The 26425-nt window shown below is 31.9% G+C and overlaps 2 protein-coding genes across 6 annotated transcripts in view; one reads left to right on the top strand and one right to left on the bottom strand.

Moving 5' to 3' along the window:
- Nucleotides 1–4889, bottom strand: part of LOC105319307 (small G protein signaling modulator 1) — a 53454-nt gene extending 48565 nt beyond the window's left edge. For 2 of the 4 annotated variants that reach the window (XM_066078287.1, XM_066078289.1), the window contains exons 1-2: nucleotides 4751–4889; nucleotides 4603–4646 (exon numbers count right to left, since the gene is read on the bottom strand). In XM_066078287.1, the coding sequence (XP_065934359.1) occupies nucleotides 4603–4646; nucleotides 4751–4763 (57 nt within the window). In that variant the 5' untranslated portion in view covers nucleotides 4764–4889. The remainder of the gene's footprint in view (nucleotides 1–4602; nucleotides 4647–4750) is intronic. The other 2 variants (XM_066078286.1, XM_066078288.1) reach the window with 1 other exon arrangement.
- Nucleotides 4890–5016: 127 nt separating this feature from the next.
- Nucleotides 5017–22095, top strand: LOC105319309 (vacuolar protein sorting-associated protein 33A). Of its 2 annotated transcripts, XM_034483391.2 has the most exons (17): nucleotides 5017–5175; nucleotides 5900–5965; nucleotides 6741–6868; nucleotides 8412–8496; nucleotides 8628–8732; nucleotides 9096–9212; nucleotides 10766–10940; nucleotides 12804–12991; nucleotides 13213–13303; nucleotides 14750–14824; nucleotides 15378–15457; nucleotides 15687–15773; nucleotides 16548–16679; nucleotides 18213–18381; nucleotides 18763–18885; nucleotides 20073–20186; nucleotides 21784–22095. In XM_034483391.2, the coding sequence occupies exons 1-16, from the start codon at nucleotides 5068–5070 to the stop codon at nucleotides 20153–20155; spliced, it is 1812 nt and encodes a 603-aa protein (XP_034339282.2). In that variant the 5' UTR covers nucleotides 5017–5067; the 3' UTR covers nucleotides 20156–20186; nucleotides 21784–22095. The 2 variants fall into 2 exon arrangements, with proteins under 2 accessions (XP_034339282.2, XP_034339281.2); XM_034483390.2 differs by lacking the exon at nucleotides 20073–20186 and having other exon boundaries at nucleotides 5018–5175.
- Nucleotides 22096–26425: the final 4330 nt, after the last annotated feature.

The raw sequence follows: 26425 nt of genomic DNA, 5'->3' as shown, positions 1-26425 counted from the left end.
CTGTGTCTGATTGTTAAAGCCAATGACTGCACTTTAAAAATCTTAAGGTGCATGCAGCAAAACTCAGAGCTACAGCAGGATTCAGTATATTGGATTGCCATATTGTGAAGATACTCTTATCACAACATTTCACGATTTATAAACAAAAGTGCTCATTTTGTGTATTTTTTACTTGCATCACTGATATCAGATAACAATAATTACTGTTGATATATAAATGTTCAGGTGCAATGTTGCTGTAACAGCTATTTGTTCATCATTGCAAATAAAAACAAAGTACTGAAGTACTGACAGGAGTTGATTTTATCGATTATCATTTATTTTAAAATCAACTTATCTTGCATGGCAATTAGTTTCTAGTCTGTATTTGAATTACGCACTTTTTTATTGTATGAATCTTAGACTTTTCCGACAAGAATTTCGAGAAACCCAAATGAATCATGTTGTGTAATATTTAAAGATAGATTTCAAACTATGTATAAGTAATCGAAGCAATTCAAAAAATTTAATGGATCCAAGCACTATTGATATCGAACTCTAGTCTTGTTCAACCAGACGCTCGGCTGTCTCAGTTAATCTCCGAGACAAGAGAGCCTTTCTGCTTGTCGGAGATTTACGGAGACAGCCGAGCGTTTAGTTGAACGAGGCTATATTAAACTCTGGCGTAGGAATACATGAGACTATAAAAATATCTTAGTTGCTCGTATTATATAAAATCTGACTATTTTCAAAGTGTTTATTGATAAGTTTCCTTGAAAAACAATGCTTCAGCATACATTACTTTGAATTTTTCTATTATGTTCAAGAACTAAGTCTTGTCAGCGGTGATGATTTGTGCCTAGGTCCAAACACTGTTTCACTTTCGGTTTGCCAGAGTAACTGCATAGGAGAGTTGATTAAAATCAACTCCCAAAAAAATGGAGGAAGACATACACATATGAATTTAATTTAAAAATCATTCAAAAAATTCCTCTACAAGTAAATAAAATCTAACTTGAGACTCTGAATCTATTAACTTGAGACCCTAAATCTAACTTGAGGAAAACATTATGCTGTCTACCTTGTTATGAAACCATTTTCTTCGGGTTTTTATCTTTTCCCTAATACTATACTGTGACAGTTCTTTTTATTGTTTTTCAGACACATAATTTGACATGACCGAAGTAATCCACATCAAATCATTACCTTGACATTTAACTAGTGGGTTTTTTGTACAATCAATGTTTTATAGCGCAATACAGTGAGAAATCGATGTCAGTCAAATAGCTCACATTGCTCCATCAATACACATTAGTAGCAGCAGCACTAGAAATTCTCAAGGAAATGGTTATGTATGTTTCTGCGGTTTGCTTCTGGGGGGCTCTATGAGTATTGTGGCGATCAATGTGCGTGGGTGATATATAGCCTCTGTTTCATTGCAGGCCTCGACATTGATTCTCTACTTTGGATTAAAGTCAGACAACAGATCAAAAATAATCTGAAATGTAATCTTAACTAACACATGTTTAAAAAAAATCAATCACCTTTTAAGTAGGGAAAAAAAAGAAAAATAGTCACTGACTCATTTTGAAAGTGTTTCAATGGAGCAAGACAACAAGGCACCATAAGGCAACACTCCGGCATAATGTCCAGTGGTTTACACGGCTTAGATTTCACATCAAAGGTCATAACACGAGATTGATTACTGAACCGACTGTGTTAGTGGTAGAAGAAATGGTAAATTTGTCTATAAATGCATAAAAACGATTCCCTAAATTTTCTTTACGTGACTCATGTTTCCCATCTCAGAAACATTAGACTTCTCATGGCTGTTACTGGATAATCCGGTAGCTTATATAAATGTATCTATAAGGTTCATGTATCTAGATTTGAAAGTCGATAGGCTTTTCAATATCTTAAATGGGCCATTAGATCTACAATACTAGAGGTTAACTTTTGGAGAACAAAAATTTTGTGTATTAGGAAAATGTCATTCCAATCAGATGCCAGCTAGCATAATAAAGGAATGAATTGTGAAACATCAAGGAAAAAATGCACCCAAGTCCATCATGTCTCAATTAACTACTGTAAATTCCTAATTAAACGCGAGGAATTAATATCCGCGTAAAATCGCGAGAAGCCCGTCTCGCGAATTCTAAAATCTCGCTTTTAATTTTGGGAGACATGTAAACTACATGAAACTATGATGAAATTTCGCCATTCGCGGTTTTATGTTCTCGCGATTTTATGGTAAAGCGTTGAATCGCGGAATTAAGTACTCGCGTAAAATAAGGAATCTACAGTAAATAAAGTGCAGTAAAAAACAGTAAAATTGCATAAATACTAAATAAAATTCCAAAAAGAGACCTTATGATCAAATATATGGGTGGGGTAGGGGATGAGATAAAATTATTTTTCATTCATTTTAATTACCAAAATGAAAATTGATAAAAAAATAAATACCAAAGAATTTAGACAATGTCTAGAAAATATAGCAATTCACTTTTTTACACAATGAAAGTTGTATTTATATGTACAAGCACTTTACACTATTGATATGTACAAATACATTCTTATTCCTAAGAAGTGCCATTTCATATCTTAGACATAAAAATGAATTAAAAGAATTTTTGCTTAAGAATTATTACTGTCTCCTTAACTGCAGCCATTATAACTTAAACATGTCCTCAGCTTCAAAACAAATGGAGCACTTCAGTACCTCTGTACTAGAAGGTTAACATGATCTCATGCTTAAAACACACCCAATTATAGCAATTCTTGCAGCCACAAAACCACGATGCCATTGCAGACACACCTCAAACCTGACACTTTTCACTTTTATCAGTAGTATCGATCCCTTATTTTTACCCTCATAATCACTCATGTGGATATAGAGGTTTTATTTTTATTTTAGCAGAAATAAATATAATACATGTACATCTATTTGGTTGCTTTATCAAAGACAGAGGACAGAAGCAAAATCTGCTGAATGTGTATGTCAACATCATTTCAATAAACTAAACAAATTATTTGACTCTCACTGTAACATCCTAAAACACAATGGAGTTTTATATTAATTAAAGTAAAACTTTAAAGATATGGCACCTGTTATTATAATCAAAGGTCCCATTTTATAGAGGTACAGTTATGCACTTAAAGTTACACACAAAAAATCAAGAATTGGAGGTCTGTTAGATTTAAAAGTTGAAATAAAATTAGAGACAAAACACAGTCCTCTCAACCAAAATAAAAAACATTGTTCCTCAAAATAGATTCATACCATTATGCCAATAAACATGTACTGGCATCTATATTTCTTTGAATTTGAAATCCCTGATTTGTTACACCATAAGTAAAGAAAAATCTAATCTAATACCTTGAAAATATTCTACAGGTAGTCATAATGTTAAATTGAGTAATCAAAATTTGAACTGTATTTATATACATGGAGTTATTTCTTCCAGATCTTCTATCAGCATTTATTACTAAGGTACGTGAACATGTATTGATTTTACGATGAATAATATTTTAAATCGATATTTAGGTGTTCATCTTTGTTAGATATATATATATATACACATACCTAAATATGAATAAAAATTAAGATTTAAAAATCCATATTCATAATGATACTAAATGAAAGATGAATATACAGCATGCCCATACTAACTCCAAGCTGTTTATATTGTTATTGGGAGCTATAATCTTAATAAATTTTAAAGCTTTCACTATCTAATTGATAGACATCAGACTATCAGTTAAATCATTTTGTAACATGTGACATGGTACCATTACAGTACTTTTCCAGACTTAACCTAAAACATGGAACTAATTATTATTAGTTCTTTTTAATGCTCAAATCATTTCAATTCATTTGTTTTTGTCAAACAAACATTCTATAATCACTCTATTTAGTGTCACTGGTGCTTAGAAAATGCCAAAAAGGAGAAGAAATTACTTGGAATTCAATTTTTTTTTCAAATAGAAAAAAAATGAACACATGTACATATACATCTACAGAATACTGAGACAATAAGACAAGTCTTCATATTTGTGTATTCTGAAATGTACTTTATCATAGAATATTGATGAAAATGAACCCTTATCTTTTAACAAATAAAAATGTCTAATGTGACATTTGATAAGGCATATGGATCCCTTACACTGAAAGTTTCAACGTATTCAGCCTTAATTCAAAATGTATGTTGCTCTTGAATTGTATCTCAAATACATGTTCAATGATCCGAACCACTGACTTATAATTGCATCTCTGTTCCATAGCTTTAAAGTAAAATGAATTAATTGTGACCTCCCTAAGTACTATCTCTGGTATCGAAAACTACTGTGTTGAATGAAAAAAATAATTCAAGAAACAAACCAAAACACGTTTGAACCATTTATGTTTGGCGTACAGTATTTTTATTCAATGATTTAACATTTCTATGTCTTACAAAAACTTAATTCCGTTAAATCAATATGCCGCATGCAAATCAAATTTGTTAAAAGATTCTAATTTCATACAGGGAGTAAATCAACTAACCATCGATAAAAAAATCCATGGTTTATTTGTAAATAACATCCCCATTTCCATCATAATATTGATTTTATGTAGAAAATTCTTACCTCTTTTTTCACTGCCCGAAGCAGTTTTTGGCGATTTTCTGCCTCTGAAAATAAGGATATGAACATTTTACTTTAGCGCGTTTAATGTATCTATAGTCGATTTTTTTTAATTCTTCGGAAAATTTCAAAATAAAGGAAAAGCGCTTACCCGGTGCCGTCATCTTTACCAATACTCCTCTTCATCTGAGGCTCAATCGATTGATTCTGGACTCAGCGTCATGCGCATATGATAATCATGTTGACAAAATGAAATTAGTGGCGTGACAGGTGCTTGGTATTTTTATCCTAGTTACTTCGGATGTTATTCTTTGAAAAGTATAATCTTGAATTCAACCCGCAAAAATATGAAAAGACAAGATACAAATTCTCTTACCATGACTAAACTGTTCTTTAAAGATATGACAGCGGAAATATATACGTTTATGATGATATCGAATTAACAGACATTGACTTACTTTGTAAACAATGGGGAGCACGGGACATTTGTCAAACGGGAAACTAAATCTCAATTTACTACGTGATTATTATCGCCGAGAACTCTTGGAATGTCTAGACAAATGTCTAGGATCAAAGGTATTACTATCTATTCCATGCAGTGTAATTTTACTGCATATCTTAAGAACAGGGTGGGCGTTTTAATTCAGCTCGAATTTTCTCGTTTATTATAATTTACAATAAATCGCATCACTTAGTTTCCCTTTTTTGGTGGCATACTTCTGCCCTTTAAGTGCAAGTTATGTTTCTATCAAATATGTCGACATGCAAGATAAATATTTTGACATGCAAGATTATTATGTCAACAATAATGAATATGCAATCTATGATGCAAGCAAGAAATTTGCAATCAAATCAAAATCATTTATCGGATAATGCCCATATGTGACTTACAACAGTTTAGATGCTACTTATTCATGGTGACATGAAAGATAAGTATGTTGACGTGCAACTTGTTTATGTTGACATGCAACTTAAATGTACAATGTTGCTATATATCCATAACATTGACATGTGAGATTAGTATGCCCATGTGCATCTTGCTGATATAATTAAGTTGTATGTCGACATATTTCTCTTGCATCATAACTAAGTTGCATGTCAATATGAATACTTAGTAGCATTTTTTTTAAAATAATGTTTTCCTTAATTATTCAACGTCTTTATAATTAATGAATTAAGAATCAATGATATTGTATGGATAAGATACATCAGAAACCATATGAATAGTTCTACACTAAATGGTCTTGCTATTGACAAATCCCCACCATTATCATCCATTGTTGTAATCTCGTCATTTCAGGCACTTGTTTGGGATGATGCACTTACTGGACCCTTTGGGTTAATTGCTGAATACTCCCTTTTGAAGGTAATGTAACATAACACCCCCTGGTAAGTTGTCAGCATCAAATGAGGCCAGTAATAGTGTGAAGTATTCTCAAGTTCATACTAACCATGGCCCTTGAGAGTAGAAAGAAAAAGAAAGGGATCCAAAATTTTATTGTAAATATTATTTTTTTTTTTTTTTGGCTTGTCTATTTTTTAGCTCTCAGGAGCTGTAAGATTGAGTAAGCTTTTCTGATCACCTGTCGATGAAGTTCTGTTAATCTCTAAATATTATGTATGTTAAATTTTGATGCATGTATTTTGTATGTCTTCTCTAGAAACACTTGGCCCATTCCAACCAAATTTGGCTCAAATCTGTTAAGTTATCTATATATCTAGATGAAATTAAAACAAGTCTCTCAAATGAGTTATTTTCATATATTAAAAATGCTATGTTATTTTGTGATGACCACAGTACAAGCATCCTGATATACATTTAATAGATAAGCCTAAATCATATAATAAGTTAAACATAGAAATGATTTGAAAGAGATGAGTTTGTTGGACCATAACATCATTTAGCCAGGGTGTGAATGCCATGGAAGTTCAGAATTTATCTAAGAAAATTTAGAAAGTGATACTTAAACTAAATTGAGAACTGTTACATGTACTTCGGTGACCAAATTAGCTCACAGACCCCCCAATGCAGGTTGATTATTGTTATACACAGTCAAAGTATTATTTTCCAGGATTGTGTGACAAATGGTACAGTAAGTCCACCATCACATGTGAATTTTTCTTTTGTTATTTTTCAACAGGAGCATGAGGTTGAGAAAATGTTCCCTCTGTCCGACAAAGGACTCCCACCCAGTAACGTACAGAACATTATCTTTGTCACAAGACCGAAGTTACACCTGATGGAACAGATCGCCCAGAATCTGTTACAGTAAGTAGTCTTTGTTCTTAGCATATAACATGCAATGTTATATATAGTTCTCAAACATTTTTCTTTGGATAAATTTTTTTTTTTCGTTACAATGTGGTTCTTGCAAATTTAATTTTGCATGCAAAAGTGGTAAATGATGGTATTAACCTCCACTGATATGGAAGTTTATGTTTCCATGATTTTTATGTCACGTTTTCCATCTTTTAAGCATCAGAAAATATTTCTGTGCAAACTTGCATTTATTAGGGCATGCATTTGGGGAACATGGATTTTTGAGACCATGCATATGTGAAGGCATGCATTCGTAGGGGCAAGCATATGTGATGGCATGCATTTGTGAGGGCATGCATTTGTAAAGAGTATTTGTTATACTTATATTTAGTTTATGATGCTCCTTGTATCTTTTGATTATTATTGATTGTATTTTCCATTACCGGTACATATTTTTTATCATGTTATAGCGAGAAACAGGTATAGCTAGCACCTTTTACCATTATTTTGCCTACACCCTTGTTTGAACAGAAAGTACCTCTTATGAAAAATAGATATAGGTACTTGTTCCAATATGATTTTCAAAACCTGGGAACTGATTTTATAATGGTGTCTGTAACCACTGATTTGTCATAGATTCAGGAAACTTGCATCAAAAAATAATAATGTGTATAGTCAGTTGTTATTTTTTTATTCTGATCCATTAAAATGAGTATACAGTTTTGACAATAAACATTGTTTATGAAGTTGATTTTAGTAGTTTGTAGCTCTTCAGTACACATTCTGAGTTACTTCTCCTTTTCTGTCAAAAGGTAGCTGTTGGGGGAAAAAAATCACGTTTTGATTGAATTATGTCTCTTGCATGTGGAGAAGTATATGTAATTTGCACATAAGTATAGAAACTTTTATGATTAAGCGCTTGATAAATCTGAAATTTAGTTCACCCATTTCCCACTCTGACACACACTTTATTAAGTTGTAAAAAAAGTTAAATATAAGAAAGTTAGTTTAGTGGACCAAATACATGTGCAGTAGTTGATGACACAATGTTGCATTAATTGTATGATATGCTTTATGTATTAATATTTGTATTTTCAAACTTATATTATTTTCAAGATATTTGCATTAATAGTGCCATTTTAATTGTTACTCTAGATTCTTAATATTACGAGAGTACTTAATTCTGTGATTATTTTGCATCAATCACAACAATATAAAATTACAAATGCCTAAATTTCATCGTAGTTTCATTAAGTTTACACCTGTCCAAAAATTAAAAGCAAGATTTTAAAATCCATGAGATGTGCTTCTCGCAATTTTACGTGGATATTATTTCCTCAGGTTTGATTATTTGAATTTACAGTACTCAGACTCAACAAACAAAGCACATACCAGAAATGTGTGGATGGAATATCATTTTAATCCTTTCTTTTTATATTTTGCTTTTAATCTAAACTGATGTTACAAAAATTTTAATTCAATATCTTACTTTAATTGATTTTATTTTTCATTGTAATTTGTGTTTAATGATGTGATTTTTCATTTCTTACAGAGAAGAACATAAAGGGGGATTCAGGAAGGAATACCACATCATCTTTGTTCCAAGGAAGAGCCTACTTTGTGAGAAAAAACTAAAGGTACATTGAGATTTTATGATTTAGTTTGAAAATTAGTACATGTACCTGTGTGAACGCAATCAGATTTTTTATGAAATAGCTCAGTGGATGTTAATCTGATTTTGTAAGTAACTTTTCTTACTGTGTTTCAGGAATCGGGGGTCTATGGAACCCTACATTACATAGAGGAATTCAATTTGTCCATGATCCCATTTGATTCGGACCTCATGTCTATGGAAATGGAAGGTGCTTTTAAGGTAAGCCATAGGTCACAAATTAGACCCATAAAATTAATGTTTTGGATCTCAGGCTAAAACTTTTTAAAAAATAAAGCAATAGGCAGGTATTTTATTTTGATTGCAACGTTTGCAAAGGGGAATCACAATTTCCATATTGTATCTTAGAAATCTGAGTTTTCTCTTTTCTTTAGTATGCAATAATATTAAACAAGGTTGCAGAATTTGACCTAATATGGCTGTGCCTGACATTTATTTACATTTATATTTTCTATTGGGGGGGGGGGGGGGGAGGGGGGCTTAACATACATGTATAATAGCCAGATAGATAAATTTATGTTTATACATAATTTATTTGTAATTTTGTACATATATATTTTTTAGGAGTGCTATTTAGAGAATGACTACACCACCATGTTTTATGTGGCCCAGTCTTTGATGACGCTACAGTTCTTGTACGGAATCATTCCCAACATTCAAGGCAAAGGCGACTGTGCTAAAGTAAGCAATACCAGAGTTCCCCTCTATCTAATAACAAACACCTAGATCAGCTACCAAGGAAATATGTTGTTTTTCTCAATGATGAGTCAGCATTTGATTACTTAATTTTACAAAGTAATTCAATTGTAAATAAATATTATTGTGAATTTACTGTTTTAACTGATTACAAGTTGATCGAGTGCAGTAAACTAGAATTTCAACATAATGTTTGCTATAAATAAGTGAATTTATCATACCCTTGGACAACCTATTGGAGAGGGGACATGGCTTCATTAACTATGTATGTGCGTGTGTTTATTAGTTTACAAAAAATTCTGGGCAAGATTGAAAGGAAACCTTTTTTGGGTACTTGAAATTAATAAACTTTTTTAGGAGCAGTAAAGGGATGCTACAAAAACAATCAGTTTTTAGACCTTAGTATAGATTTAAGAATGGATTTCATTTTTTAAATAAATCACTGCATATTATCAGTATTATGATATTAAAGTTGAAGTCTACAATTGAAAATGAAATATTTCTTGTGTGATAACACTAGGAGTTAATTTTTCAAAATAAAGTTTTAATTTCTGGTGTTTTTGTCATTAATTAAGGAGAATAATGTTTCAAGAAAGGCATGTTTTGTTAATTATTTCAATTTCCATGTGATTTGTTGGTATTTAATTCCAGAAATTTTGTTAATAGCACTTGGAAGATTAATTAGTATGTTTATTATTTGTGAATGTTATTTACCTGAGCTTCAGTCTCCTTTTGCACAGAACTAACAATCAAGAATATTATGTTTATTGTAATTTTAACATCCCACCAAAATCACTCCTTCTTGATTATTTTTCAAGACTTTTAAAAGGAATTTTTTTTATCTAGCTTCTATGGAGACAGAAGTTTGTTTTATTATTGGATTTTAATTTAAGGTTTTGTATACTTATAATGACAGTCTTTCTCCAAAACAACAACAAATGACATTCTTACTGCCCTAGAATCATGAGTCAGAATACACCAAACATGACATACTGTTAATTAAATCCATGATCAAATCAATAAGCGAATATTCCTCTGACATCACTTTCCTCTACAAATGACTTTAGTTTAGTTTGAGGTTAGTTTGGGGGTGAATATCTACGCAAACAGCTTTTTTCTCATTTATTGAGTTGAAATTAGCCCCCCACTTTTTTTAGAGAATTAATGGATAAATTTCCTAAAATAGATACAACAGTCAGAAGCCTATATTTGGTCACATATGCTTTAGGATTGTGTAGAGAGAACTCCATTCAATCTTCAAAACATAACCATATATGGTATTTATACACAAGCCTTGACTTTCATTAAGAAGAGAATGCGTTAACTGTTGTGTGTCTTTAGTACATTGTATAATAGGATATATGCCAGTTTAATTATGCGGGTTTTTTTTCGCATTTCAGAGTGAAATATATGAGAACATAAGATTGCATTGATATTTTTAGGCATGTTTCAAAACGTTATGGTACATTATGAACTCTTAGTGTAAGAAAGGGGATGCATGCATTCAGATGAATACAGTGTTTATGAATTTGTTGTAGAACGTGGTAGACATGATGTTACGGATGAGAAGAGAACTGGGAGGGAGGGAGCCCCAGATTACCCCCCAGATAGACAACCTCCTCATCCTGGACAGGAATGTCGACCTCTTGACCCCTCTGCTTTCTCAGCTGACCTATGATGGGCTGATTGACGAAATATTTGGAATAAATAACAGTAAGCTTACAGTTCGGAGCCAATCAGTAAACTGATGTGTTGGCATCCCCTGTAAAAATATACAAATTGTCATCATACGCATAAGCAACTGATTTGCAAATACTGTAAAACACACTTATATAGCAAACATGCTTATAATGAATTGATGTTAATTGTGAATTGATTTTCATTTCTCATGGGTTGTAAACATATTGTAAGATAACAGATATAATGAATTATGTTTATAACGAAGCCAAATTTACATGTACATGGCACTTCATGTAAACACTAGGGTGTTTTACTATATAGACTACAATCCATGATTTTGATGGATGCAATACTGAGTCTAGACAGTTACGTAAAGTAAAGCAATAATTATAAGCCAAAGTGTCTCATTAAATATATGAAATGGTGTTGCCAGATGTGTGACCTCAATTCGGTAACTCTATAATTTATGCCCTTTTTATGAAGACATTTCTGTCTGATAATAAGTAAAACTCAATGCTTTAAGATGATTTTCAAGAAATACTAATATAAACACATTTTAGTCAAACTCACTAAACTGGATATTTACGTGTACAAGTATTTTGCTTTTGGTTTGTAAAAAAATGTTAAATAGTACACTAATCATATTCGTATGTATATGTATACAGAATTAAAGATCTGTTGTTTGTTAAAAGACATTACTGATTCAACAATTGAATGGAGTCTGACAATTCAACTCAAGAGAGGGGCTGGACATCCTGTCTATTATCAGGACACTTCTCTGAAACACTTAAAGTCAAAAGTTACGTTGGTTGATCAATTAGTGCCTACATGACTTATTAGCTTCCTTTAACTTGATTATTAGCAATCAGCTGTTAAGACTTAATTATAAGAGGATGTGCAACATGACCCCCAGTGAAATGACAAAATAATAAATATCTACATAGTTCACATTTTAATCCCCCCCCCAAAAAAATGATTTCATTTAAGATACTGTAATTACGGTATATTCAGTGTCTTTATATTCAGTGGTGTTGGTCTTTTGCCATGCAATCCTTGTTGGAAACCTTAGCAATATTTGTGTTCATCTAGTCAGAAAATGTATAAAATCATAATCTTAACAATACAGTGAAACATGTTTATAACAAAGTGACAGGGACAGGCGAATTTGCTTTGTAATAAGTGTAATTCTTTATATCCGTCAAGTTTAAACATGTGATAAAGTCTTGGGAAAATGAAAATCACTTCGTTGTAAGCATCAATTTATTATAAGCATGTTTGCTATAACCGTGTTTTACTGTAACTTTATTTAGTATCTAATATTAAATTATATGTTAATTCTAATAATTGATATATTTAGATTCTACCTGGGATGTAGAATCTTAATTATTAATAGCTATATTTAATTAGAAAGGATTTAAGTATGAAGGATTTCAAGAAGAATTTTGTTTATTCTAATTTAGATATATCTTAAAGAGAGAAAAATCTGTAGATTGATATATCCTAAAGATAAGACAATTTTTCATTAAAGATTACAACATGAAATATTATAAACCCGTTACCATTGATTTGGGAAGTCACTTTTTTTGATGGTCACAGTGAACCTGTCTGTCATTGGTTAATCATGAAATACTGTAAACATACCCGATATTACATTTGGCTGTTTATTCTATTTAGAGCTTTTGGCGGAATGCAGCTTCCGCTAAATCAAGTACATTGCTAATTGCTATGCATATATGTATAAGAATAGTCACATTTAGAAATAGGCTAATTCAAATTCACGCCAATTTGTTAAAAAACGAATTTCCGCCAAATATCGCACACGCCAAATACAATACGTTTACAGTAAAGTCGCCAGAAATAGTATTTGGTTAATGGTAGCTGTATGTTGCCTTGTAGCCAGTGTGAAGCTTCCCCCGGAGAAGTTTGTTTCCAGTAGCCAGTCTCCAGAGGATGCCCCGACAGAGAAGAAAAAAATCATCCTCAATTCCTCGGATGAGTTGTACGGAGAGCTACGTGACAAAAACTTCAATGCTGTCGGAAGCCTGGTCAGCAAGAAAGCCAAGACGATTACCGCAGAGTTTGATGTAATATTGAAAATTTTATTCTGTGAAATAAGATTGATTACATATTTTGCCGCTGTCAAACTTATTTTTGTGCAATGAAAAAATGTATTCAGATTTTAAATGAAAAACTAAGATTTATTAAATAGTGTGCCATTTTCAAATTTCCATTTGTGTTGAGAACAAATGTACCGGTATTCAGATTCATACTACAAAAGTAAAGTTCTAAATCTTTTTTTTTTAAGGAAAGACATGCTGCCAAAACAGTGAGTGAGATGAAACATTTTGTGTCCAAACTTCCTCATTTACAGCAAATGAGACAGTCCTTATCTATTCGTAAGTGTTACCCAGGGAACATGTATTGAAATCAATACGTGGTCAATGTTTGTTTAACAATTTCTGGTGTCAGAGGCATGCACCTGTCTCGTGTCGGACTTCAAAGGGGGAACTCAAGTGCAGAAAGCTTAGCAATTACTATGATTTGATGAAACTTGTTTATTTTGTATCCAGTAATGCAGTTACAGGCTATTGTTTTACATATACACTGTTAGAAATAGATCGATCATTTATATGACTTGAAAATGACGATATACAACATGCATACGTTTCCTAAAATTTTTATTTAAAAATAATCAAAGAATTGGACAGTAATTAAACAATGAACTATAATCACTCTTATAACTGTACTCTTTATATACACAGGGAGTGAAATTGCCGTAAAGATCTCAACCTTAGGGCAAGATTATTAACACAACCGGTGTCAGCCTATTGTATAAACAGTAGTATTGATAATTGCCGATTACGTATTTTAAGATTGAATTTGACCATAAAATATTTCTTATTTATACTTTCCACTAACAACTCTTTAGTAATAAAATAATAAAACTTAAAAAACCGCGGACCTACTGCAATATTATTTTCCATTCAAATTTGGTTTCAATTTTACTGCGCAATGTTATCTTCCCACTAGTGATGTACGGAACCATGTGACGATGTGTTTATAAAGATGGAACGGTAAAACTTTTAATTGATTAAAGACAATGTACCATTTTTTGATAACTGTTATAATTATGTATTTTAGTGTTAACAGATGAGTGAAAATGATAATTATTAAAGATGAACAGTGAATTCAACAACGTAATTTTCAATCACACAGCCAACTCAAGATCATTAAAACCAAGATTTTTAATGCTATTTTTAACAATTTTCTGACCTCAAGCCTACGACAAGTTGAACAAGACGATAAGTCGGGTGCTCTGCTTCAGAGAAAAAAAATACAGACTAATAGTCGGAAAAATACTGTACACATTGAATAACTCACAAAAGGGATTGTGTAACTGTGTTCATTATAAAATGTAATAATTTCTTATTCATAAGCTTGACATACAAGGGTATGCATTTATTTTTCTCAAGAAAACACCAGTTATAGAGATGGTAATTTAATATCTACTCATAAGAGTTACAATACACTCTGAGTTTATATTACACTGAAGAAAACATTGTATTAATTATGGTGTGACCCCTTTCTCTGCTCTGGTGAATCTGGTGAACAATTTCTTGCACCTGAATAAAAGTTAATTCACAGCATTAGCTTAACTTTACCTAAACTTTCCTCTAGGGCAATAGTTTTATCATTGGTTTCAACAAATTATTTTGCCCTCATACCCAGTCAGTATCTGATTAACATCTTGTGAGGCATTTCAAAATCACATGTCGGCTTGTCACCAACTAATTTTTTGTGAATTATCCAATAGGATGCCCAAAGTGATTGACTATTTTCAGATACATCCATTGCTGAGTTGATTAAGGAACACACTGATTCTGAGGAGTTTTTAGACTCCCTTCGCTGTCAACAAGGTACAACTTCATATTGTGAATTTTGTTTTCATTTTCATCTAAGTATCAAGAACCAGTAAGTCTAAGTAAGCTATAAAAGTGATTTTTTATTATAAATTTACTGACTGTAGATTCCTATTTTATGCAAATACATGTACTTTAATGCAGCTATTCCACTGTTTTGTATCAAATCGCAAAATGATAAAAATTGCGAAAGTCAAACATATGTAATAATTTCATAGAGTTCACAATTGTCAGACAGTGGGTACTTCTTGCAGTTTTAAAACCTGTGAGGGGTTCTCCTTGTGATTTTATGCAGAAAATAATTCCTCACATTTAGTAAGAAATCTACAGTAAACACAAAATATTGACTGCATACAACACAAAGTTGGAGTAGACCAGATTCTCAAGAGTGGTTATACAATATGCTTGTATTTATTGTATTTTTAAACTGTAATGTGCATTAAAGTGGATTTAAATGTCTGTGTGTTTAAATGTAGAATTTATCAATGGCTTAGACAATTGTGTTTAAAACCGTGCATTTATGTAGATTAATTATGTGGGTTTTTTGTAGAGTTTATCAATGGACTAGACACAGACAAAGTGAACACATATGTGGAGGATTGTATCGGCAAAATGGAGCCTCTTGAAAAGGTGGGATCCCCAAATTGTACACACCATTTCTGTTTCCTCTCCCCCCCTGATAAAAACTATTCATTCGCCAAATAGTGTGATAAAAATAAATATATCACAACAGATTATTGATGCTCATGAGCTCCTTTGTGTATTTAAAAAAAAAGATTTTTTATCCAAGAAATGGAGAATTCCTCTCAGATGTCTCTTTCCTGCTGAATGTGAATGTTGTGTGGAAATATTTTTGTAGGTCTTGAGGCTGATATGCATTCAGTCTTATTGCAACAATGGACTCAAAACCAAAGTTCTGGGTTATTATAAAAGAGAAATTATACAGGTGTGTGTGATTTAATATCAATACCTTTGATAAAGCATTGATCATCAAAAGTTGATACAAATCTATTTATGATCTATCTATGTAATAACATGTATAATATAGTAAACCTACAGACTTTTAATAACATACTGGAAATGTTCACACTTTTAACAAGGGGCCAGGTACTTTGCTATGAATACCAACATGGAAATAAGGGATATTCAAAATTAAGATATACTAATGTATTTAAACAAACATTTACATTTGTACATGAGTTTATTTGCTAGGTGATAAACTATTTTGATTTTTTCATAGCTAATTTAGCATCCTAGCAATTTTTTATGTGTGTAGATTTATGGATATGAACACCTAGTGAATCTGCTGAATCTTTACTTCATAATTTTTTTAGTAGACTTAAGGATATGAACACCTAGTCACTCTGATGAATCTTGACTACATAATTTTTTTTGGTAGACTTATGGATATGAACACCTAGTCACTCTGATGAATCTTGACTACAAAATTTTATTTGTAGACATATGGATATGAACACCTAGTCACTCTGATGAATCTTGACTACATATACTCTATTTGTCTGTAGACATATGGATATGAACACCTAGTCACTCTGATGAATCTTGACTACATATACTCTATTTGTCTGTAGACATATGGATATGAACACCTAGTCACTCTGGTGAATCTTGACTACATATACTCTATTTGTCTGTAGACATATGGATATGAACACCTAGTCACTCTGAGGAATCTTGACTATATTATTTTTATTTGTAGACATATGGATATGAGCACCTAGTCACTCTGATGAATCTTGAGAAGGCTGGCCTGCTTCGACAATCCGGACAAAGACATTATCCGACCATCCGTAAATCTCTGAAGCTGATCGTGGATGAGGTCAATGAACAGGTTAGTCAGGCATTAGTCACAGTCATAAGTCTGGTCTAGGAAGCTTCTTTAACTGAAAGCATTAGTCTCCATGTTCATTAGGAAGCCATAGATGGTAGAATCCATCTGTGATTGTAAGTCATCAACAGAGAAATGTGGCATTTCACATGTGACTCTTAGATGGTTCTGGTAATTTTTTCAGAACTCCCAAACTTCACCAAAATTTCAAGTTGCCATATACTGTTGATTTATTACTTGGTATGTTTCATGTCAGGTTAATGAGGGAGAGAAGAGTGATAGTTAATGTGATCTCATAAGATTGAAATAATGTATGACTGGTTGAACCTTTACTAGATGGATCAATTCCATTCTAGATTTCACACATTTTTAATACCATATACAATGACATGCATGTATTGATATTTCATTTGTTAAATTTTCTATGAATACACTTTGCTAATTTATGGGCCATGAGCACAAATATAAATGTCAGCACATGCTTTGAGTATGTAATTTTTGAAGATTAAATAAAATCTTCAAACTTACTTAACCAACTTCATATGTACTTTTAAAAACAATCATTTATGTTATATATACTCCTTAATAAAAAAAGATTTTTCTCCAAAAAGTTTCTGGCACTATGTTTTTTGTCGTGGAAGCTACCCGGTAATTGAATAACATGTTAATATGGCTGTTCCATGAATGTGTCATATCCCTGACTAAGAATGTAAAAATGGCTTTATAGCGGCAATAAAAAATATTTCGTTCAAATAGACATCATGCATGCAGTATGAAAATATAATTATAAGCATTGAATGCTTATTTTTGGATGTCGATGGTCCTATGACAAACCAAGCAGTGCTGACAAATTATCATACCGCGCTAATGCGTGTTATTCAATTTGTCTGCACCGCTTGATGTGTCATAGGACCGACAACATCCAAAAATAAGCATTCAATGCTTAATTTGAAGATATGAATTAGGTATGTTACATAATTCATGAAGAGTTAAAGACATATAAAATAAAACTGAGAGAAAGGTTAAGTAAAGTCATCACTAGATATATGAGAGACAATGATAATGACTGTCTTATACAGCACTGATATTTGTTGGAAAAATGAGTCTCATTAGCAGAGTTTATTCCCATGCATTGTCTTTGCATCATTAATGAACAAACCTAGTAAATATCATCCAAGTATTTTACTACAGTTAAACACAGTTATAGCAAACACACTTATAATTTGATATATTATTGTTCTGATGTAATGAACGCGTGTGTATGATGGTTTCCTCTATTCTAAGTCTGTATGTTTTACCGTACATTTACTGAACCCCAATAATATATCATACGTGTACAATAGTTTCCTCTATTGTATGTCTGTATGTTTTACCATATATTTACTGAACCCCAATGATATATCATACATGTACGATAGTTTCCTCTATTGTATGTCTGTATGTTTTACCATATATTTACTGAACCCCAATGATATATCATACGTGTACGATAGTTTCCTCTATTGTATGTCTGTATGTTTTACTGTACATTTACAGAACCCCAATGACATATCGTATGTGTACAGTGGCTACGCTCCCCTGTCTATAAGGCTGGCCCAGTACCATGCCCGCCCGGGCTGGAGAAGCATCTCAGAGGTCCTCAACCTGTTGCCTGGGCCCACCATCGAAGAAATCCAACAGATTCCTGTTGCTCTCAGAAAAAGACGTTAGTAAATCTACAGATTTATTATATATTGTGGAATCATTTTAATTCATGAGGGTCAATTTTCATGGATTGTGGGTTTTCTGGTTTTTTTGTGGGGATGTATTTTTATGGATGCTTCCGTTTTACTTTCAGTGAGAAAGCTTACCATGAAAATTGAGCCACCTTGAATACATGTACTAATGATTCCACAGTAATAGATCATCTCCGTTTTTGTAAAGCCAGCACCTCTGATAATGACAACAGTTATTTATTACATGTACCATTTTAAGAATTCATACTTGAATTTCTTAGTTCTGAACCCTTGACATATACCAGTTAACATACCAGGTATTTAAATCACACACTTGTCATGTAAATTGGTGTGCCAACGTATACTTGCAGGGTCCTCCATCACTTCCTCACATTCCAGCGTCATGGACCAGAAGGTGACCTTGGTCGTGTTCCTGGGTGGGGTGACCTTCGCAGAAATCGCAGCTCTCCGGTTTTTAGCTCAGCAGGATGATGGTAATAAACGTCTAGAACTTATATTGCTCGGATTGTTTGTGTAACAAGCAGATTTTAGACACAGCTTTATTCTGTACGATATTTAAAATGTATTGTATGACCGTATATTTATGACCCTGACTTTGTGACCTATGTGTTCTAAAAGAGATCAAAACAATACTGGACAGTTGGATTAATAACACTGGTATTTATGTATGCATTAGTGATCGTTAAATAACACTGGAGGAACATGTACACAGTTGGATGATATACTGAAAATAATTAACGCATTTAACACTATTTCTCAATCTTTGTTAATCTTACATACCAGTGACTTCACATTTGCATTAAGTGTCCAAGCCCTTCGCGATGTGCTAATTAGTGTGGTTACCCCCAAGTGGTTACCCCCAAATTACCCCCAAGTTGGAACAAGCTAAAACTTCCTTGATCAAATAATCCACAAATATAAAATGAGTTTCATCTTTTCAATTCATCTCTTATTACTAAAGACATTAGCTGCAGAACTGTAGCTCTAAGAGAAATTATGGTTGAATGACCATTATAGCTACAGTTCCATCCATTAAAAAAATGTATATTTTTTGCCCAATATGATTTGTTTATCTAATAACTATTATTTAGTAAAGAAAAATTCCATGTATTTAAGCTTTAGAATTTAATGTTTTCCTATATATTTATTCAGACCTCTCCTTCTTCAGGAGATACATAAAGTCTAAAAAAATGACTGCATCCAACCAGCTCTCTTAACATATAGTCTTTTTCTCGATGGATCAAATAGCCACTTTATCAGTACGCTTAGATGACATTAGATTTAATAGGGATTACTAATCATTTTTAACTGTACCACTGTAGGAATTTCCCCTGCCCACTAGTCTTTCAGGGGGTTATTATGAGTCCTCTTTCAACCAATAATATTTAACAATATCTGTTCATGGTACACTTTGTAAATAACATCCATTAAAGTTAAGGAGTTGTTAATACAAGGAACTGCACTATCATGAATTAGGTGTTAATTGCATAAGATACAAAGAAACATGCTTGTTTTCACGTTTCATTTCTAATCTCATTACAGTTTCCTTCATCAAAGGTTCAAATTCTGTAAAGAAATTATCGTGAATTAATATTCATGATAATTTCATCTCTTTTCTTCAATGGAACCTAAACATTTTGTTGCATTTCTTTGATTTTAGCTGGTGCTGAATATGTTGTATTTGCTACAAAAGTTATAACGGGACAATCACTAGTGAACTCTTTGACAGGAGTCAATACTTAGCAGTCCGTCTTACTAACACTTCGCATGTTTGGTAAACTAATGCATAGCATGCCTGCTGCACTAAAGCAACTGCATGTCTGGTAAAACAAAGCAAAGCATACATGTAGCACTAAAATAATGCATGTTTGGTAAACCAAAGCAAAGCATGCCTGTTTGACTACCTGGTGCACTAAAGCAATGCATGTCTATTACCTAAAGTGTTGTATAAAAAAAAAGGGTTCCATATCACTGCAGCATGTCCAGTTCACTAAGCACGCCTTGTCCACAGAAGCAGGTCCAAGCACTAATGCACGTAACACACACATCCACCCACCCTTCCACTTTTTCACTTGATTCGTGGAGTTAGAACTCTCTTCCAAGCCATCCATCCATCTGTCTGACTGTCTGTTTTGTGTATTTCCTTTGTTTCCCACCTGCTAGAGAAGTTTTTTGGTCAGAGACAAGCAGAGACAATCATTTTGTAATCAAAATTATGTTCAATGTTACTTTGTGTAGGTCACATTATGATCTAGGTTATATTTATCTTAAATATATACAGATAACAGTGCCTAGTGTTCATTAACTATTTCTATATAACAATTATCGTATTAATGTTTGTTTAATATAATTATCTATATATCAAACACATGTGTGATCCTTTTACATAATATGTATCTCCATAACCTTAACTTGTTGGACCAGTTTTAGAACAATAAGAGGTTTACTGGACAGAGTGGAACAAACACAGACATTTGTCTGTACTATCTTTATAACGGACATTTGTCTATACCCGGTACTTTCTGCAAGCAACAGACATTCGTTTTTATTATCTACATCGATCTAACAAACATTTGTATTACTGTAAATTCCTTATATTACTCGAGTACTGAATTTCGCGATCCCGCGGTTTCGAATCAAATAGCGAGAATATAAAATTGCAATCACGGAATTTCCATCCTTATTTCTTATAGTTTTTAACTCTTAGAAAATAATAGCAAGATTTTGCGCGGATATTAATTCATCGCATTTATTAGACAGTATCTACATGTAGCAGACATTTATATTTCTTTAACTGATTTTTATAAGAGATATAGGTTCAAGTTAAATCCTAATGTAATGTGGATCGAACCTATTAATATTTGACTCTTTACATTTTCAGTCTGCATTTTTTTACTAGTAATCAGTAACTAGTAATGTTCAGCTCAATGAGTCTTTGAATGGAGATTATCCAACAAAACTATGCAACATCATTAACACTCTAGTGTACTCATTTGTATCCATTATAAAATTATAGCCTTTTGATGAGGTCAATGAAATGTTTTATAGACTTAATGAGAGTATATCGACCGAGGATAAATCTGAGAATAATGGTCAAATATTTGGTTTGTGATGTATAGGCGTGGAGCTGTTGAGACATACATGCCAAAATCTTTATTTTTAGTATTTGTGTTTGGAAGTTTATGAATTTTCTATTTTAACTATTATAGTTTAAAAGAGGATCATTTTACATCAATTGACCAATCATATGCTTTGGGAAGTTACAATAATTAAGTTATATAGGTATAGGTAGTAGGTATCAAGTGTTTAGATTGGATAGAAGCTGGTGGGCATATGTAGGATTAACCTCTAGTATCTTAATCTGATTACAGGGGGAACAGATTATGTGATAGCTACAACAAAGATTATCAGTGGCTCAACCTTACTGGATTCTGTGATGGAAAAACTATCACCAGTTCATTTGAACCCATTCTAAATCCACTGCCTTGTGAAAGGGACCAAAAGTGCAATATGTGTTAAGACAGTGTGTTTATATTGCGTTGTAGAACAAATTGTTTAATAAGTTAATAGCTGCTGTATTACAATGGGATGTCAGTTATGTATTATATCTGAAAGATATTTTTTGATATCAAATTTGATATCAAGTATTCTTTTCAGAAATAAAAGAAATCAATAACAAAAAGGTTCTGCTATATTAACCTATTTTTTTTATCAGTGATTTAATATTCTTGCTTTAGATATTTGATATTATAGTTTGTTATACTTTCATGTTAAATACTGAAATCTGATTGGTTGAGACGCAGTTCATAATCCTTTCTATTACCCTCAGCGTTAGCAACGCACTTAGCAACGGGTAACATTATATAAATAGTGCCTGTTTGGGAGGGTAACAGTTGAAATTGACACCCCGAGAAAACCATTGTCAACCGACGCGAAGCGGAGGTTGACAATGGTTTTCTCGGGGTGTCAATTTCAACTGTTATCCTTCCAAACAGGCACTATTTATTTTGTTATACTGAATGTCTTAATTTTTAAGAAATTTTACTGCTTTTATATAGGAATAACGTGAATTCTACAGCGAACCGTACGCGCATAATTTTCGCGCATGTAACATTTTTTAATGTTACCCGTTGCTAAGTGCGTTGCTACCGCTGAGGGTAATAGAAAATATTATTAACTGCGTCTTAACCAATCAGATTTCAGTATTTAACATGAAAGTATAACAATAAAAATTGTTACATGCGCGAAAATTATGCGCGTACGGTTCGCTGTAGAATTCACGTTATTCCTATATAAAAGCAGTAATTTACTTAAAAATTAAGACATTCAGTATAACAAAATAAATAGTGCCTGTTTGGGAGGATAACAGTTGAAATTTAATTTCAACTGTTACCCTCCCAAACAGGCACTATTTATATAATAATATTATACCAGTAGATATATGATGAACACACTCATGGATATTAAAAAGTTGATTTCTTAATATGTCTCAATTAATTCTGGTATCGAGAATTTCTATTGCTCGTATATAAAATCCTGTATTGACTATAAGAATTTAAAAAGTAATAATTGAAATGATTTTAAAAGATAATTTCCTGGTTTCAAATGTACATCTTTCACAATGACTTATTTCATATCTTTAATCATTCATTGTTGGATTCATAAAATTCCCCTTTGTCTCAGAAATTACTAAAATTTTCAAAATCTTAAGGATGATGTTTACTCAGAATGAAAAAAAATTCCACTGATGATAATGAAATACCAACTATTGTGTGTTATAGACCTTACATGGTAATGTCATTCTTCACCTTCCAAAAAGTAGGTCAATGTGAATGACCTACTTTTTAAGTTAATGGCCATTGAATATTTTTTGAAAATTTAAGAAAAATCAATAAGAATTTTACACTATGATTGAGATTTTCTTAATTGTGAAAATAATACAAATTGCTTAACTCTTTAACAAATGAAATACAGTTTATGAATGGTAGTGACATTAAATAGATACAAAGCATTAAGTTTTCATTCACAATTTTTATAGAATTTCCTCTATCAGTTTTCAAATAACTACCCATTTTTGATTCAATATAACACAAAACTGAATGATGATAATGCTAAAACATTTATAGTATTAAACTAAGTATATTGACCTTTCTCTGCTGGCATGAAATTTATATGAGGTCAATGATCAAAATTTTGAGATATGGTGTCTTTAATCATTTTTAAGCATTTTTCAATATTTTTGTAGCGTGTGCCATGCGCTTATCTAAACGAAAAAGCAAAGTAAAACCAACAGAAAATATGCAAAATTATGTTGACTAACAAATAAAATCTTAACTTTAAATATTATAGTACTACCAAAAATATTTCAGTGGATAACAAAATCTGAAAAATTTAGTCCGAATTTCCTCTGTTTCGCTAAAAGCACAAACTTTGTCAGAGCCTAATTCCATAATTTAGTAAAACTATCTATTGTTATGTCAATAAAGTATTAATTACATAAATACTTTCTGTATTTAAAACAAGTTTTACTCATGAAATTTAACTTTTTCACATCCAGATTTGAGAACTCAAACCCTGAGTAAACAACGTCCTTAAAAACAAAGCAATGATTCAGGGACTAATTAAAAATCTTTACTGAAACTGTAAATTTGTTATAAAAAGGAAAGAAGACAAAAAAAAAAGCAGGTGGAGTAAAAAAAAATAATCTAAAACAAAAGGGTGTAATACTCAGCAGTTACAGCAAAATTTGATTATAACGAACACGGATATAGCGGATTTAGGGCTATTTAAATAAATTTTTTAAAAACCATTTTCCATATATGCACTACATTTACTTATTTGTTAAATGATTAGTCAAGGTCGTATACGATTTTATATAAGGAAAGATTTTTCTTTATTTGGAAGCACGTGTAGATTTAGGAAATGCACATTTGTAACCTGTACTGTACACAAAGAGCACATTAAAAGTATTGCATAATAAAACGAATGTTTTGCGTTAAATCGCTGAAGTCGCGCGTTTATTCGCAAACGTTTTGTTTTTATTCGCGAGATATTTGCATTTATTCGGGTAAGTTGGGCGAAAGTTTCGCAATAAGTCGCGAAAAATTTATAGTTTTTAAATAGCTACGAAAATGAGCTGAATTGGTCTATGTAAATACTGACTAAAGTCAGAAACTATGCATATGCAAAATTGAATAATCTATTGAGAAATAGATATAACAGAAAAATATTAGTTTGAAATTTTATTTTACAATTAAACGATTGGCAATTTCGCCATTTTATAAGCCCGTCTTCTTTGCATTTAAACAGACATTTACTTAAAAAGTGAAAACGTGGAAGTTTTGGCTAAAATAAGAAAACTAAAAAGCAATTCTTAAACGAAAATAATACGTTATAAATAAATTTAAAATCACGATTTAGCACAAGGGGCTTGAATATTTTATACATGTATTTTTTGTTATTAAATATTTTGATTTTGAAATGAAAAATTGAAATTCATTATGAAACCCAGAACGTCAATTTTAATTGTATTTTCAAAAATAAATGGTTGGTTTGAACATATTTTATTGTACAGGATGTCCCAGGTTATCTGATACCATATAAAATTCGTATAAATAAAATAATATTTGGCCAACACTTGTAAATTATGACTTGAATAAAAAGTTAAATATTTAAATATTTTCTTCAAAAAAGGTTGGAAAAAATACGTGCTTTTATTTGAATTATGATTTCACAAAGTTGCATCATATTTCTGAGGTTGAATTGAATTTTAATCAAGATAAATCGGACAATAGAGCAGGCATCTTTCGTTTTAAAAATGTGTTATAAAACAGAGACTCCATATATAACTGTACAAGTTTTAAAACAGAATACCCTGGGTAAGAGCGACTCAACAAGCAATACATTCTTAAGATTATGAGTAGATTTGAAGAAATGGGACCGTAACTGTTGTGAAGAATAAATTAATCTTACTCATCGACATAACGTCCTCATTGATTAAAAAAGACGGCATTTGGAGTATTCTCTTGTGTTTATATAAACAACGCATAATTTGTCAAAAACTTATGAATGCTTGTAAAATTTGTAGAGTGAAAATTTACATCATATACTTTTATAAAAATGCATTTGATTTAGATAAATTTAATCAAAAGTTATTCAAGGAGTAAATGGTATCAGATATTATGGGACAGTCTGTATATATAATATACAAAGGGTTCGAACATAAGTTCTTGCAACTTACTAGGTTCTCACCCTAATCCTCAAAAAATGGTTACAAACACTCTCAATGACTAAACTTTTACTTTAAACACTATTAACTTATTGTACATGTAATTATATCTCGGGTGCGCCGACCTTTCGTACAGGTGTGAACTTTAATTGGGACAAATGATGAAGGTTTGTGAAACAATACAAATCAGCTCTCGTTATGTACAAAAATAGAAGAGATTAAAGACAATTCTGTTCCTTTACCTAGCTAACGTAGATCGGTGTCCATGGGAAGAGAAATTGGTACATTTACTGATAATGTTAGCACCAACTACAGTAGATTCCTTTTTTACAAGCGAATACTCATCACAAGTGCCGAAGTTTTGTTTTGATGTCATGTAGTTTACAGCTCTCGGAAATTTCCCCGCGTAGGGTAGTTTTCAGGATTATATAATCAGCCCTCGAAAATGATTAAAAAGAATGTTATCTATTTGTATTTGTGTCCTGTAAAGTTAGGACTTGGTTGCTGATTTCGTATTATTTGATATTTATTTCTGATATATGTATTGATAAAACGACCAATTGATAATATTTATTTTCTTATTTTTCTATTAGTAGAAAGGGGTATGGATACTCAGCATGTATATAGATGGTGCTGTAAAAAAAGACCTACTCAGTATCGTGTAATAAGCTTGAAGGTGGTATGGGGGTATTTCGAGATTTCAGTGTAAATTAGAGTAGTTTTTACCAATCATCTGTTTTTTTTAACTCCAGCTGTATACTTTTTGACAAATGAAATGCATCTTA

The sequence above is a fragment of the Magallana gigas genome, chromosome 3, assembly GCF_963853765.1.
Source record: "Magallana gigas chromosome 3, xbMagGiga1.1, whole genome shotgun sequence".
Classification (NCBI taxonomy): domain Eukaryota; kingdom Metazoa; phylum Mollusca; class Bivalvia; order Ostreida; family Ostreidae; genus Magallana; species Magallana gigas.
The sequence above is the reverse complement of the archived record's forward strand: the minus strand, read 5'-3'. Positions and strand labels throughout refer to the sequence as shown.